General features: G+C 38.9%; 1 protein-coding gene across 1 annotated transcript in view; it reads left to right on the top strand.

Annotated features, from left to right (window-relative positions):
* LOC124794949 (probable glutamine--tRNA ligase) overlaps nt 1–6,234 on the top strand; it is a 33,530-nt gene extending 27,296 nt beyond the window's left edge. Inside the window, exon 2 of the mRNA XM_047258662.1 lies at nt 3,677–6,234. Coding sequence (XP_047114618.1) covers nt 3,723–6,056 — 2,334 coding nt within the window. The 5' untranslated portion in view covers nt 3,677–3,722 and the 3' untranslated portion in view covers nt 6,057–6,234. The remainder of the gene's footprint in view (nt 1–3,676) is intronic.
* The last annotated feature ends 11,544 nt before the right edge of the window (nt 6,235–17,778 follow it).

Genomic DNA, 17,778 nt, shown 5'->3' with positions numbered 1-17,778 from the left:
GCCGTGTTTCTTGACTTCCGCAAGGTGTTCGATACAGTTCCCCACAGTCGTTTAATGAACAAAGTAAGAGCATATGGACTATCAGACCAATTGTGTGATTGGATTGAGGAGTTCCTAGATAACAGGACGCAGCATGTCATTCTCAATGGAGAGAAGTCTTCCGAAGTAAGAGTGATTTCAGGTGTGTCGCAGGGGAGTGTCATAGGACCGTTGCTATTCACAATGTACATAAATGACCTTGTGGATGACATCGGAAGTTCACTGAGGCTTTTTGCAGATGATGCTGTGGTGTATCGAGAAGTTGTAACAATGGAAAATTGTACTGAAATGCAGGAGGATCTGCAGCGAATTGACGCATGGTGCAAGGAATGGCAATTGAATCTCAATGTAGACAAGTGTAATGTGCTGCGAATACACAGAAAGATAGATCCTTTATCATTTAGCTACAAAATAGCAGGTCAGCAACTGGAAGCAGTTAATACCATAAATTATCTGGGAGTACGCATTAGGAGTGATTTAAAATGGAATGATCATATAATGTTGATCGTCGGTAAAGCAGATGCCAGACTGAGATTCATTGGAAGAATCCTAATGAAATGCAATCTGAAAACAAAGGAAGTAGGTTACAGTACGCTTGTTCGCCCACTGCTTGAATACTGCTCAGCAGTGTGGGATCCGTACCAGATAGGGTTGATAGAAGATATAGAGAAGATCCAACGGAGAGCAGCGCGCTTCGTTACAGGATCATTTAGAAATCGCGAAAGCCTTATGGAGATGATAGATAAACTTCAGTGGAAGACTTTGCAAGAGAGGCACTCAGTAGCTCGGTACGGGCTTTTGTCAAAGTTTCGAGAACATACCTTCACCGAAGAGTCAAGCAGTATATTGCTCCCTCCTACGTATATCTCGCGAAGAGACCATGAGGATAAAATCAGAGAGATTAGAGCCCACAAAGAGGCATACCGACAATCCTTCTTTCCACGAACAATACGAGACTGGAATAGAAGGAAGAACCGATAGAGGTACTCAAGGTACCCTCCGCCACACACCGTCGGGTGGCTTGCGGAGTATGGATGTAGATGTAGAATGCTGCTCCCTGGTGATGGTTGGCAACCAGATTTATTTATTACTAGGCGTTACTCGCATATCAGTAGTTTTGTTGTGGTGAGTGATGGTGACCAAGTAAGCTGCTGTATGTGCAATAACATCAGCTGCCCTCGCGTGTCTGCCTGTTTGGGTAAGCACAGCGCATGACGTGCTGAGCAGTGTGTACAGAGGGGCAGGGCCAGGAGTGCACATCTATGCATCCCTGCTATTGAAGTAGTGTGAACGTATAGATTAAACACACTGAAGATTGTATTCATTACTTGGATAAGTTTCATGTAGCACATATGAACCCAAAAAAAAACATTTTCACAAATATGATGAAATTCAAAAGTAAAGAGTAAATTTTTTCCCCTAATTCACGTAATATTCTTCAAGCCAATAAGTATCGTGTACTACAAACTTCCCAAAGTAGGCTGTGTTCTTCCTCAGGGTTCGAGCTATCGTGTTACCAAAATTCATCGAAATCGTATGTGTCATACAGTGGCATGATTTTGCAGGTACAGTACAATGACATAATTTTTCAATCACATTCAGTGATATATGTGAACATTCATCTGCAAAATGTCATGAATACAGTTAGTAATGAAAAAAATGTCAGGTAGTTGTACTACATGAACACTGAAAATGTAAGTGATTAACTTCTTTCCCTTTCAAAATTTTGTGGCGGGTGTCAGCAGGAAAATGTTTCGTAGGTTTGAAGTTACGTGTAAACTTTGTAGCAAGTCACCAATTGCTCTCTTTCTCAAATACTGGATGAATAAATTATGGGTATTTGTGTATCTTGTCCTACACTTCTTTTTCACCTTCCCCCCCCCCCCCCCCCCCCACCCCTTTGATGGGTAGGTAGTTCTTACCCCTACAGTTGACTTTTTCCTAACAGCAAGCGAAGTTTGTACTAAGTTTGGTTGAAATTAGCACAGGGGTTTCAGAGGAGATGTGGAACATACACTGCTGGCCACCATAAATGCAACACCCTGAAGGAAGCATCCGAATCAAGTGAAATTTACACCATGCGTTTGCAGCGATGAGATATGCAACTGATTAGAATTTCAGCGCAGACGCACATCACGCGCGCCTGTGGTGCCACCTCATAGCGCCATTTAAGGCTTGGCGATTTCGACGAGTGTACGTTCGGCACGTGTGTTTACCTTTTGGTTGTTTCACAAGACGATCAGTTATGCCTCGTAGACAACAGCGAACATCGTTTGATCAAGTATCCGAGTTCGACAGAGGAAGGATAGTGGCTTACCGAGATTGTGGATTATCATACAGAGAAATCGCTAGTCGTGTTGGACGAAACCAAACAACTGTAATGCGGATATGTGACCGTTGGATGCAGGAGGGTACGACGGACCGACGTGGTCGACCACGATCGTCGGATTCGAGTGTGGAGAGACCGTGGAGAGAGGATGCTGGACAGCTGCATTATGCACCGCCACACTGGTTTTGCACCGGGTATTATGGTATGGGGCGGTATTGGATATTACTCTCGTACGCATTGCCGGTACTTTAAATAGCCGGCACTACATATCCGAGGTGCTGGAGCCAGTTGTCCTTCCTTACCTTCAGGGCTCGGCCACAGCCATATTTCAACAGGATAATGCGCGACCACACGTGGCACGCATTGTCCAGAGGTTCTTCGTCAATAACCAGATTGAATTGCTTCCCTGGCCGGCTCGCTCTCCGGGTCTTTTGCCGATAGAAAACATGTGGTCCATGGTTGCTCAACGAGTGACCCAGATTACATCCCCAGCTGCCACACCAGATGGTCTTTGGCAACGTGTGGAAGCTGCTTGGGCTGCTGTACCCCAGGAACACATCCAATGTCTCTTTGACTCAATGCCGAGACGTGTGGCAGCGGTGATCTCCAACAATGGCGGCTACTCTGGCTACTGATTCTGGCAGGAACCACATGTCACAGACGTCTGTAAATGTAATCATTTGATACTTGGTCAACATGTTATCTACAAAATAAATTTTGTTGTGCTACCTCTTGTCTTTCTTAGTGTTGCATTTACGGTGGCCAGCAGTGTATATAAATTTTTATAATATGTATGGATATCTTTTTTCTGTTACCCAGTTTGATGAAGTAAAGCCTATACATTGCCCAAAGCTGTATTCAAGTTACCTGCAAAAACTGTAGTAGCTTTGGAGATAAGCATGTTCAAAGACAGACACACATTTACGAGTGTTACAGATCTGTTATTAGCATGGATATGCATTATCATAACAACTTGAAATACTGTTTATACAGTAACGTGTTATAAATTTTGTTGTGAACAAGCCCTTACGTAGCTTCATGTAAAGTTGTGTTTGTGTGACCTATATAGATAAATGATATCGCGTGACCTCACTGTTCTCTATAGACAAATTAATATATGACTTGACCATTTTTTGGCCTCATCCTAAATGGAGCAAATTCTAATTGGAATTTTATTCCTTATGTGGAAAATCTGTGAAGATTAGAGAGCAATACCTAATCATCCAGCTTTCAAATTAAAAATACTGTAGCCATCTGTTGTAGTAATGTGTATATTTTAATTTATAGTATATTTCTCTTTTGTTTCAGGAGACTGGTATAAGGAGGGACACATGTAAACAATTTCACATCAAGAATGATTGAGCAAAATAAATTAATTGAAACTTTTGTATCTCTGGGGCTCAGTGAGCAGAAAGCAAAGGAAACAATAAAGAATGAAACAATAACGCAAAACTTGAAACAAGCAGTTGATGAAGCAGAGAAATTGGGTGGTGTACCAGATGAAAGTAAAATGCTCCTCTACCAGCTAGCTAGTAAAATTAAAAAACAAACTGCTCACCATATACCCATGATTGTGAATTACATTTACTCCAGAAAAATTGATTCGAATGAGAGACTTGATGCAGCATTAGAGTATTTACTGTCTCATCTCAAAGATGAATTAAACCTGTCTTCCTTTGAAGAAGCCTGTGGCGTCGGTGTGGTCATAACTCCAGAAGAAATTGAAAATTCAGTCGAAGAAATCATTGCTGCTCATAAAAATGAATTATTAGAAAAGAGGTATCAGTTCAATTTAGGAATTATTATGCAAGAGGTGAGGAAACGCTTAAAATGGGCTGACGGAAAAGCACTTAGAAATGAAGTGGACATTCAGATTTTAGATTTATTAGGCCCTAAAACAGAAGCTGACTTGTTAAGCCACAATAAATCAGATAAGAAAGTTAAAAGCGCAAAAAAGGGAAGCAATTTGGTGAAGACGAAAGAAATTGAGAAGACTGCTGATGCAAAAAATGAAATTGAAAGTGCTTCTATAGGAGATATTATGAAAAAATTAAATTTCCACAAACCTGGAGAAAATTACAAAACAGAAGGCTATGTCATTACACCAAACACTTTTAACATTCTCAAAGATCATCTGAAGGTTACCGGTGGACAAGTGAGGACAAGGTTTCCACCAGAGCCTAATGGAATTTTACATATTGGTCACGCAAAAGCTATCAACATTAATTTTGGTTATGCTGCAGCTCACGAGGGTGTTTGCTTCTTGCGATATGACGACACAAATCCAGAAAAGGAAGAGGAGAAATTCTTTGTGGGCATCAGAGAAATGGTGAACTGGCTAGGATACAAGCCATTTCAGATTACTCATTCGTCCGATTACTTTGATCAGTTATACAAGTGGGCAATAGAACTTATAAAAAAGGATTTAGCATATGTTTGTCACCAGAGTTCAGATGAGATCAAAGGCATTAACGCCCCACTTTCTCCGTGGAGAAATCGGCCAGTTGAAGAAAGTCTTAAACTGTTTGAGGATATGCGTAAAGGAAAAATAGATGAGGGCAAAGCGACACTTAGAATGAAAGTGACATTGGAAGAAGGGAAACAAGACCCAGTCGCATACAGAATTAAGTTTTTGCCTCACCATAGAACAGGAGACAAATGGTGCATATATCCGACATACGACTACACTCACTGTTTATGTGACTCTATCGAAAACATAACTCATTCTTTATGTACAAAAGAATTTCAGAATCGCCGTTCCTCGTATTACTGGCTTTGCAATGCGCTGGACATTTACTGCCCTGTGCAGTGGGAATACGGACGCTTGAATCTGAATTACACCGTAGTATCCAAACGTAAAATTGCAAAGCTAATTGAGGAGGGTATTGTAAACGATTGGGACGATCCACGTCTCTTTACTTTAACTGCACTGAGAAGACGAGGGTTCCCACCGGAAGCTATAAACAATTTTTGTGCTCAGGTAGGAGTTACAGGTGCGACATCTGTAGTCGATCCTCAGATGCTCGAGGCATGTGTCAGAGATTCTTTAAATACTACTGCTCCACGAGCTATGGTAGTTCTGGAACCGTTGAAAGTGAAGATCCTCAACTTTCCATATTCTGAGAGTACTCAAGTTAAAGTTCCCAATTTCCCCAGTGAACCAGACCGAGGAAGCCATTTTGTTCCATTTGATAAGGAAGTGTTTATTGAGAGAAGTGACTACAGAGAAGAGGACGAGAAAGGATACAGAAGACTGACAAATTCTCAACCGGTCGGCCTGCGACATGCCGGTTACGTTATTTCTGTGGTAAGGGCCATTAAAAATAGTGTCGGCAATGTAACTGAATTGGAAGTACAGTGTCAACCTTCAACAGAATTTAAACCGAAGGCGTTTATTCATTGGGTGTCGCATCATATTCCTGTGCAAGTTCGTTTGTATGACATGCTGTTTAAACATAAAAATCCAGAAGACCCCAATGAGGTGCCAGGAGGGTTCCTATCGGACTGTAACAAAGATTCGCTGAAGATACTGAATGCATATGCAGATGTTTCTGTGTCAAAAGCTAGAGTTTTTGACAAATTCCAGTTTGAGAGATTGGGTTTCTTTTCTGTTGACCCAGACACAAAAGATGGTTCTTTAGTTTTTAATAGGACTGTTAGTTTAAAGGAGGATGCTAATAAATCATAGGTACCATTCATCTAAATTCAATAATCTTGATGTGTTTGCAGAGTCAGTTGAAGAAGAAATAGTGACTGTATGGTACAGAATGAGAGGTCTTTCGGGTGGAAGCAGTATGACAGATACGTGGAATGCGCGAGTGCTAAGAGTGTTTACCCTTGAGTGGAGCCTCTGTCAAGCATAACTGGTGTGACCAGCACCATGTGCCATACTGACACATTTTGCAGCAAAGTGGACTCATTGTGAATGTATTTTTGTGAATGCATGCTGGAGAGGTTAGAGATGTGGCCTGTTTGAGGAGAGGTGAGCTGACGTATAGCTCCATGGAAGAGTGGTAGAATGAAAAGCCAGCATAACAGAATTGTTAGATCAATTAAGACAAAACTAGAAACTTCCTGTAATCCAAAAGATTTCAGAAAAGGAGGAGGTAAGTTTCTTTGTCCTGTGGCTGCCTTTTGAGGACTTCACAATGGGTGTTGTGAATTCCTCCAAAAATGGGAGCTGGAGAAAAGATAGCCAATTGTGGTGAATGAAATTGATCAGCAAACCCTTGACGTGTGATCCATATTGGTCCTGGTCTGTTGTTATTGTCTTTCCATATCTCAAGGTCTTTAAATCATTCACCCTTACCTTCTTTTCTGTGATCTTCTGTATTAATTACAGTTGCATATTTTAACTGACCTACCAGTTCCGCTTAATTTCCTTTTGGTTCCACGCCGCTTCTCCAGAGTTCATAAGTCACCTCTCCCCTCCCCTCCCCTCCCCTCCCCTCAAACAGGCTGCAGCCGTAACCCCTCCAGCAGGCATGTTGAGTCCACTACAGTATAACTTGCGGCAGTATGGCACACGGCACTGGACACAACAGTTATGCTTGACAAACGCTCCCGAAGATCCGCCCAAGAGCACACCAGTTTCGCACTCACTTAGTCCCACGTATCTGTCATACTGCTTCCACCCGGAAGAACTTGCATTCCGTACCATAAAGTCAATCCTAACACAGGTCTGCTGCAGTCACTTGGCTTAGTCCACATATCAGCTTGGCAATGCTGTTGAACAATGGCGCCAACCTTTGGGGCACAGTAAAATCACTCAGACTTGGAACTGATTATTTTTGATGAAGTGGTCTGACATACGTACTGAAATAATGGAGCAGGTGATGTTTAGAACAAGTAATAAAGCAGTGAAAATGAATTCTTACATGATTTGTAATAAAAGACTAGCATTGACATAGCTACTGATGACGATGACGACACACTCACTCACAAGTGTGTTCAAATTCATACCTTGTAGAAATATAAAAAATATTTATTTGGGTTGCCTCGTGGCATAAACTGCTTGAGAAATTAAGCACCAGTGATTGGGTGTGTCATCTGTTGATCCTATATGAAAGTGGATTTTTATGCAAAAGCACCTTCTCGTCTGTTAAATAAAAAATGGTTGTTATTTAGAACAATTATTACATAAAATAAACAATTTCTTGTATGGTTTTTGTGAAGAGTGAAAATGTTTTTATAGAAACTAAAATTCCATTATTCTTGAAATTAACTGGAAAGTTATGGATGCAATAACTTTTGTAGGTGTGTCACTTATGAATGAAGCAATAAAAATCAGGCAAAATTAAGATAATATAAACTTGACATGCATTCAGTTTTATACTTTGCTTTTGGTAAATTTTATCAATTCTCTCTCTCTCTCTCTCTCTCTCTCTGTGTGTGTGTGTGTGTGTGTGTGTGTGTGTGTGTGTGTGTGTGTGTGTGTGTGTGTGTGTGTGTGTTTCCCAGAAAACCATGATCATTATTTATAATGCCCCAGAAGTGTGATGTAATTTATTTGTAATTGTTGTCTAATTAACATACTGAAATATATTTTTAATATGTGAAATTAAAAGATTGTAAAAGAAAACTGCCTTTGTTTTTCTATGTGGTAGAATTTTCTAGTCAATGTTAAATTTTTCTTCGCATAAAAAAGCACTTATAGTTGTTATTAAGGATGGCAAATGCAGGCACTTAGTTCGAGAATATAATCAAATACTATATCACAGTTTTGTGAAACAGTCTTGCTCCGTGGGGCAACAAACTCAACAGCAAACAAATATCTGATGAATCATAGTGAGTAATATGTTTTGTCTAAAACACTAATCATCATAGGAGAGAAAACTGTTATTACATTTTAGCTTGACTCAGATTATGATAATACAAAAGATCCATACTGAGTTGTGTGAATGCCTCTGCAGTTTGAACAATATTATGAATGTCTTAAGTCCAGTCTCTGCTGCTTCTTATTTTCATGCCATACAAAATTTAAGAATGAAACCCTCTGCACTTTGGAAGGCAAAAGGAGTATCTGTTTAGGAAAATAAAGCAGCAAAATTGAAATGACAGTTGCTGAAATGTCAATGCTGGCACTGTGCAATTGTGTTAGAGCATACTGTTGCTTGGCAAGAGAAAACTGAAGACCTTGGCGTGTTTCATGGATTTCCTTGGAAATGATGTTTTTGTTAGGAGCTGCATTTTCAGTGTATACTGTTTGTCTTATACTTAACAGAGGAGACAAAGAATCACACAATCACACTTAGAAAGATTACATAATGATGTGATTGATTGATTGATTGATTGTGAATAAAGTTAGTGGCAAGAGCAAAGTCCCGTTATCATTTCAAGAAAACATAACTTTGAAATTATAAAAAATTAAAGTTTCGTGGTTTGTTGTAAATTTTTTAGCAGCACTCAGTGTTTTTCCTTTGTCAACAAAATTCTTCAAGGTGTGTGACCACATTGTGTATGTATAAAATTCTCCGATGTACTAGACCCTGTTGCAAATGGCCTTCCTCATCTACATCTACACACTGCAAACCTTTGTGAAGTGCATGTCCCATTATATCACCTATTAGGGTTTCTTCATGTTCCATTCAGGTATGGTGTGTGGGAAGAATGATTGTTTAAATGTGTCTGTGTATGCTGTGATTAGTTTAATCCTGTCCTCACGGTCCATATGTGAGTGATAATAGGGGTTTTAGTAAATTCCTAGAGTCAGTCATATACAGCTGGTTCTTGAAACTTTGTAAAGTAGGTTTTCTCAGAGTAGTTTACTTCTATCATCCAGTCTGACAGTTCAGTTTCTTTGTCAGCTCACTTCCAATTTCCCATGGATCGAACAAACCTGTGACCATTCCTGCTGCCTTTCTCTGTATACATTCAGTCCTGTTTGGCACCCATGTCACACACTTCAGCAATATTCTAGAATAGGTCACAAAAGTTGCTTTTAAGCAATCTTCTTTGTAGACTAATTGCATTTCCCTAGTATTTTACAATAAACCGAATTCTGCCACTTGCTTTACTCACAACTGAGCCTATGTGATCATTCCATTTCATATCCCTACAAAGTGTTACATCCAGATATTTTTATGAGTTGGCAGATTCCAATTGTGACTCATTAACATTATAATTATAGGATATTACATAATAATAATAATAATAATAATAATAATAATAATAAACTAGCAAAATACACAAAGCAATCACTCATATAAATACATCGGCTACACCATTGCAATTTCATAACCGCTTCTACAACCCTTTAGATTACATAACATCAACAGATACAAAGAAAGTAAATTGATACATGTTCAATTACCCGAAAGTTCCTAAATGCAATGTAACATATACCATACAGTTAAAAGGAAGTTGTGCTTCATCAAGGTCCGTGTCACTTTCCATTTTTAACGAGACATGTTGCTGTTGTTGTTGTTGTTGTTGTTGTAGTTGTTGTGGTCTTCAGTCCTGAGACTGGTTTGATGCAGCTCTCCATGCTACTCTATCCTGTGCAAGCTTCTTCATCTCCCAGTACTTACTGCAACCTACATCCTTCTGAATCTGCTTAGTGTATTCATCTCTTGGTCTCCCTCTACGATTTTTACCCTCCACGCTGCCCTCCAATGCTAAATTTGTGACCCCTTGATGCCTCAGAACATGTCCTACCAACCGATCCCTTCTTCTAGTCAAGGTGTGCGACAAACTTCTCTTCTCCCCAATCCTATTCAATACCTCCTCATTAGTTACGTGATCTACCCACCTTATATTCAGCATTCTTCTGTAACGTCTGAGAAAGGAAAGAAATAATAATAATTAACCCTGTGGAGGCCTGGGAAAAGAATAGGCCTCTGGTATATTCTGCCAGTCTTAAAAGGTGACAAAAAGAACAAACCACTAATAGGGCTAACCCCCCTTTTAGTGTGATTAGTTGGTTCAGGACAGAACTAATGAGGCCTCGGACAAGCGCTGTCATGTTCAGGGACGACGCTTGAACCCTATGCCCGTCCACAATGGTAACAACACTGCTAGCCACACGGAAAATGATTTAAATCCAAATAGAGGTGTTTTGCAGGATATGCTTCCTGCAACCACTCTAGAAGGAAAACAAAGACAGAGGATGAGATGGTCATATGAAGTTAACCGACACCTCATGTTATGTTATTACCAAGCAACAAACTTAGGAACCAACACAACTGGATACAGATCACAAGTATACACAACATTTATTACCAGACACCCAGAATTAAAATTTTTAACAGAACAACGACTGGCTGATCAGATCCGTGTAATAATCAAAAATAACAGGATACCCCCAGTCAGAATTAGAAACCATCAAACAACAAGTACAACAAATACTGGAACAAAATAATGTGCAATCGGAAGAAGAAGAAAGTACAGTAATGGACTCAAACATCCCAGAGCAAACAAACAAAGAACAACACGCATCAGTTAAACAATCAGAGGAAAACGAAATCTTAGCCATCAGAACAAGCACAAATAGAACATGAAGTGACTCACATGTTAGATATAGAAGAAAAATTTCAGCTGACATATATAGAATACAAAGACACAAATACAAACATTAGACCATTCTTGCATAGACCCCCAAATAACCCACAAGCCGAAACAACAATAACAACTATCAACACAATCATAAACAACAAAATAAATGAAAACACAACTATGGAAGAGTTACAACTACTGGTTTATACAGGAGCACTCACTATACTAAATGCACACACTAGGCGGAGATCAGAACCAACCAACACAGAAGAAACCCACAAAACCAGCATGGCAACACAGGCTACAGATCAGAATAGAAAAACTGAGAAAAGACATCGGACAGCTAACACAATTTATAAGAAATGAAATGTCAGACAAAAAACGAAAAAGGTTAGGTAAAATCTAACAACAAGAAGCGATAGAGCAATTAGATGAAAAGAAGCAGAAATTACAAGCATTGGTCAAATGACTTAGAAGGAAACAAAACCAAACATTCAACACAAACCAAAAGAAATTTTATCAGAAAATAGATAACACACACATTAAAATAGACAATCCACCAAACATAACAGACTTGGAACACTTCTGGAGCAACATATAGTCAAACCCGGTACAACATAACAGGCACGCACGGTGGATACAAGCAGAAACAGACACATACAAGATGATACCACAAATGCCTGAAGTGATAATTTTGCAACATGAAGTCACCCGAGCAATTAATTCTACACACAATTGGAAAGCCCCTGGAAAAGATTAAATAGAAAATTTCTGGCTGAAGAAGTTCACCTAAACACATTCACATCTAACTAAATTATTTAACAGTTACATTGCAGACCCATACACAGCTCCTGACACACTTACACAAGGAATAACTTATCTGAAACCTAAAGATCAAGCATACACAGCAAACCCAGCAAAATATCGCCCCATAACATGCCTACCAACAATATACAAAATATTAACTTCAGTCATTACACAGAAATTAATGACACATACAACACAGAACAAAATTATAAATGAAGAACAAAAAGGCTGCTGCAAAGGAGCATGAGGATGTAAAGAGCAACTGATAATATATGCAGAGGTGACATATCAAGCTAAAACTAAACCAAGGTCGCTACACTACGCGTACATTGATTACCAAAAAGCTTTTGATAGTGTACCCCACTCATGGTTTCTACAGATATTGGAAATATACAAAGTAGATCCTAAATTGATTCAGTTCCTAAACATAGTAATGAAAAATTGGAAAACCACACTTAATATCCAAACAAATTCAAATAATATCACATCACAACCAATACAGATTAAGCGTGGAATTTACCAAGGAGACTCATTAAGTCCTTTCTGGTTCTGCCTTGCTCTGAACCCACTATCCAACATGCTAAATAATGCAAATTATGGATATAATATTACTGGAACATACCAACACAAAATCACACATTTGCTATACATGGATGATCTAAAACTACTGGCAGCAACAACTCAACCAATTACTAAAGACAACAGAAGTATTCAGCAATGATATAAATATGGCTTTTGGAACAGACAAATGTAAGAAAAAAGCATAGTCAAGGGGAAACACACTAAACAAGAAGATTACATATTAGATAACCACAGCGACTACATAGAAGCGATGGAAAAAACAGATGCCTATAAATATCTAGGATACAGACAAAAAATAGGAATAGATAATACAAATATTAAAGAAGAACTAAAAGAAAAATATAGACAAAGACTAACAAAAATACTGAAAACAGAATTGACAGCAAGAAACAAGACAAAGCTATAAATACTTATGCTATACCAATACTGACCTACTCATTTGGAGTAGTGATATGGAGTAACACAGACCTACACTTACACGATCACAATGCCACAAATATAGAATACATCGCATACATTCAGCAACTGAAAGATTCACATTAAGCAGAAAGGGAGGAGGAAGGGGATTTATCGACATAAAAAACCTACATTATGGACAGGTAGACAATTTAAGAAAATTCTTTCTAGAATGAACATAAACTAGCAAAATACACAAAGCAATCACTCATATAAATACATCGGCTACACCATTGCAATTTCATAAGCACTTCTACAACCCTTTAGATCACATAACATCAGCAGATACAAAGAAAGTAAATTGGAAAAAGAAAACACTACAGCAAGCACCCATATCATCTAACACAGCCACACATCGATCAAGACGCGTGGCTAAGAAAAGGCAATATATACAGTGAGACGGAAGGATTCATGATTGCAATACAGGATCAAACAATAAACACCAGATATTACAGCAAGCATATTATTAAAGATCCCAGTACCACAACAGATAAATGCAGACTTTGCAAACAACAAATAAAAACAGTAGATCACATCACAAGCGGATGTACAATACTAGCAAATACAGAATACCACAGAAGACATGACAATGTAGGAAAAATAATACATCAACAACTTGCCATACAGCATAAACTAATAAAACAACACGTTCCCACATACAAGTATGCACCACAAAATGTACTGGAGAATGATGAATACAAATTATACTGGAACAGAACCATTATAACAGATAAAACAACACCACATAACAAACCTGACATCACACTCACCAATAAAAAGAAGAAATTAACACAACTAATCGAAATATCCGTACCCAATGCAACAAATATACAGAAGAAATCAGGAGAAAAAATTGAAAAATACATCCAACTGGCTGAGGAAGTCAAGGACATGTGGCATCAGGATAAAGCTGACATTATACCAATTATACTATCAACTACAGGAGTCGTACCACACAATATCCACCAGTACATCAATGCAATACAGCTACATCCAAACGTATATATACAACTAGAGAAATCTGTAATTATTGATACATGTTCAATTACCCGAAAGTTCCTAAATGCAATGTAACAATACCATACAGTTAAAAGGAAGTCACGCTTGATCAAGGTCTGCATCACTTTCCATTTTTAACCAGACATAATGTCTGAGAAAGGAAAGAAATAATAATAAATTTTACATTTCTGAACATTCAAAGCAAACTGTCAATCTGGGCATCACTTTGAAATCTTACGCAGCTTCTTTCAGACAGTACTTTATTATAGGAAACTGCATCACCTGAAAAAAGGTTTAGGTTACTATTAGTACTGAGTGCAAGTTCATTCATATACAACACGAACAACAAGGTTCGTAGCACATTTCCCTGAGGTACACCCGGAAATACTTCTACATCTTTCCATACTGTGCTACATCCTCCTTACGGAAAAATCCTCAATCAACTCACAAATTTCACTTGATACCCCATATTACAGTACTTTTGATAATAAGCATAGATGTGGTAATGAGCCAAACATTTTTTTGGAAATCAAGAAATACTGCATCTACCTGACTGCCTGATCCGAAGTTTCAGTATGTCAAGTGAGAAAAGTGAGAGTTTGGTTTCGCATGATTGATGTTTTTGGAATCCATGCTGATTGGCATGGAGGTCATTTTGTTCCAGACATCTCACTATGTTTGAGCTCAGGACATATTCTGTGATTCTACAACAAATTAATGTCAAGGATTTTGGATGGTAGTATTGTGGATCATTCTATTACCCTTCTTGCAACAAGTGTGACACTTCCTTTCTTCCAACTACTGGACACAAGTTTTTGTTTGAGGTATATATGATAGATTACTGGGCTGCCAGTTCAGTATGGAATCTGATAAGAGATTAATTATTCCATCAGGACCTGGAACTTTGTTCACTTTTAACAATTTCATCTGCTTCTCAACACCGCTGATACTAATACTTATTTTCACTCATCTTTTCAGTGGTACTAGAAGTAAATTGGGGTAGTTCTCCAGAGTTTTCTTTTGTAAAGGAACATTTGAAAACAGAGTCAAGAATTTCATATTTTGTTTTGCTATCCACAGATTCAGTCCCTGTCTCATTCATAAGTGACTGGACACTTAACTTTGATGCCAGCAACAGCTTTTTCATATGACTAGAATTTCTTCAGGTTTTGAGAAAAATCATTTGGCAGTATTGTGCTAGAGGAGTCACGGAAGGCTTCATGCATTGCTCTCTTGGCAGCCAAACACATTTCATTCGCCATCTCTTTGTCTATAGCTCTCTGTTTGTTTAGAAGTCTATTTACAGTGATTATACCAAGGATAGTGCCTCCCATTATGAACTGTTCTACTGGATATGTATCTATTCAGTGCATAGTCAACTATTCTTTTAAGCTTGAGCCATAGTTGTGTCCTGATCTAAATCAAATCTAGATCAAGTTTACTTAACAAATAAATCTTTCTACCACTTTTAGTTGTCCTTTGTACTTAGGTAAATATTGCTGCCACAACTGCCTCATAGTCATTGAGACCAGTTTCAGTGATGACATCCTCAAAGAGCTCAGGTCTACTTGTTGCCATTACATCCAATATATTTTGATCATGAGTGGGATTCTGAACTATCTGTTCTAGGTAGTTTTACAGAAGTCTCCACTGATGATTACAGTATGATAAGGGAACTTAAGTACATGCAAGCTGAGATTTTCTCTGAAGATTTTGGTTACGCCAGCAGATGAGTCCGGTGGCCGATAGAAGGATCCAGTTACAGTTTTATGGCCATCCTTGATACGGTCTTGCCCAAACAATGTCGTATGCAGCTTCAACATTTTAATGTCTCATTTCCTATGACAAATACACCATGCTAGTTACCACCAGCTTATATGTGAAATTAAATTTTCCCCAGAAATCTCACTGCTCTCAATCAGCTTTTTGTGCCTACTATTATGTGAACTTCTGGTGTTCAGGAACACTTCAAACTCTGGCATTTTGTTGCAAATGCTTTGGCAGTTAACTAGTAGCAGGATTTCATTGCTCAAGTCTTGGGGGGGGGGGGGTGTCATTCTTTTGGATCTTCCACTTACACTTCTGGATCTCGTACAGCTTTTGTGATCTGTACTGGATGCAGAGTTGCGTAATCTAAAAAGCCCTTTTGTGTACCCCACCTGGGTGGCAACCTCTGATGCGTAGTACATCCCTGACTGATTTTGGGGACCCTGCAATTCTCAAGTTCAGGATGTTGCAGCCTATCTTCTTACATGAAGCAACCTGAGAAAGGCCATTTGCAACAGTGGCTGAAACTTGAAGCATTTTATATTCTGACAATGCAGTCACATACCTAGCTGTGGAAGCTGGAGTGCATAAAAATAGTGACAGACCATGAGAAGGCATAATGGTTTTATCTGATATTTAGAATGCACATTTGTGACAACAGAATTATTGACACCAGTGTGGGAAGTTACATTAAGGTGCTATGCCCATTTTTTTGTCACAGAGGAAACCTTACCTAAACATGTCTGAACAGTTCCCGCTACCACAGATCAAAGAGCTGCCTCCATCCATCATCTTCCTACATGTTGGTGCACCCCCACATTGAAGTCTGTACATGTGGGACATACTGAATGACACATTTCCTGTGAAGTGTGTTTTTTTTTTTTTTTTGCCCCCTAATGCTGGTGGGAAATATGTCGAGGATTTCGTGTACACGCCGCCAGCCAGTGATGTTGCTACCCTTCGGGCACATGTCAGTAAAGCAGTCAGAATTGTTGACATTATAATGCTGATCTGTACAAGAGCAGAACTCTTTAATATCACCTTCATGCTCTGTGGTCAATGAGTGGGACGTCTACTGAAATTCTGATAAACAGGGGGTGGGGAGGAACAACAAATTTGAGAACTGCTGAACATTTAACAGCAAACCATGATGCTCTCTTTTTCTAATAGTTTCCAATTTATCAAACAATGGAAAATCCGAGATGGAATGTAACAATATTATGGATGGAAAGTTGCTGCTCACCATATAGCGGATATGCTGAGTCGCAGATACGCACAACAAAAAGACTCTCACAAGCTATAATTGTGAGAGTCTTTTTGTTGTGCCTATATCTGACTCAGTTTCCAAGTTATGTTTTTTGAAAAGGTAGTGGGACTCTGTGGACACCTTGTATAAGCTGAGATATTCCCAGCAATAAGCGTCAAATATTCCTCCTCCTCGACACTGTCACCAGTCACTATGAGTGCATAGGCACAAGGGCTGTTCAATAGGTACGGTGACTTTCAAATTGCACAGCCAATGTACATTTGATCACCGATTTTTTTTGGTACACATGTCCTGAACATATGTTGACAGTTTCAAGTGTACAGCATACTTCATTTGTTTTTGACAGATACAAGGGTTAGATGTGTCTTAGTGTGCTCAGCAATTTTTGATTATTACAAAAAAAAAAAATGGAGCAAAGAATTTGCATCATATTTTGTGTGAAAAATGGAATCAAGTGATCTAAAACACTTGAAATGTGAATCTGCTCTAACTAAAAAAAAAAGTTTACGTGTGGTACAAGCTCTTCCAAGATGGCCGAGAAGATGCCAATGACTATCCTTGCTCTGGATGCCCCAGCACATCAACAACAGATGATAAACATCAAAGCTGTGAAGAAAATTGTTTTGGAAAATTGGCAAATTACCGTAAGAGAAGTTTCTGAGGATGTTGGCATCTCGGTAAGATTGTGTCATGCAATTTTTCAGATGCTTCGGGCACGATATGTTTGCCAGCAAAGTTTGTTCCAAAACTTCTCACTTTTGATCAGAACTGTCAGATGAACATCACTCAGGAGCTGTTGAATGACATCAATGAAGATCCTGCTTTGCTCAAAAGGGTCATAACTGCTGATGAAACATGGGTTTATGGTTATGACGTCAAAACCAAAGCTCAATCGTTTCAATGGAAGCATCCCAGAGAGCCAAGACCGGAAAAAGCACACCAAGTTCGATCAAATGTCAAAGTTTTGCTCACTTTTTTTTCCATTACCATGGCATAGTGCAGCATGAATTTTTGCATCAAGGTCGTACAGTCAATAAGG

This window comes from Schistocerca piceifrons, chromosome 4, assembly GCF_021461385.2.
Source record: "Schistocerca piceifrons isolate TAMUIC-IGC-003096 chromosome 4, iqSchPice1.1, whole genome shotgun sequence".
NCBI classification, from domain to species: domain Eukaryota; kingdom Metazoa; phylum Arthropoda; class Insecta; order Orthoptera; family Acrididae; genus Schistocerca; species Schistocerca piceifrons.
This window is presented reverse-complemented; position numbering and strand designations above follow the sequence as displayed.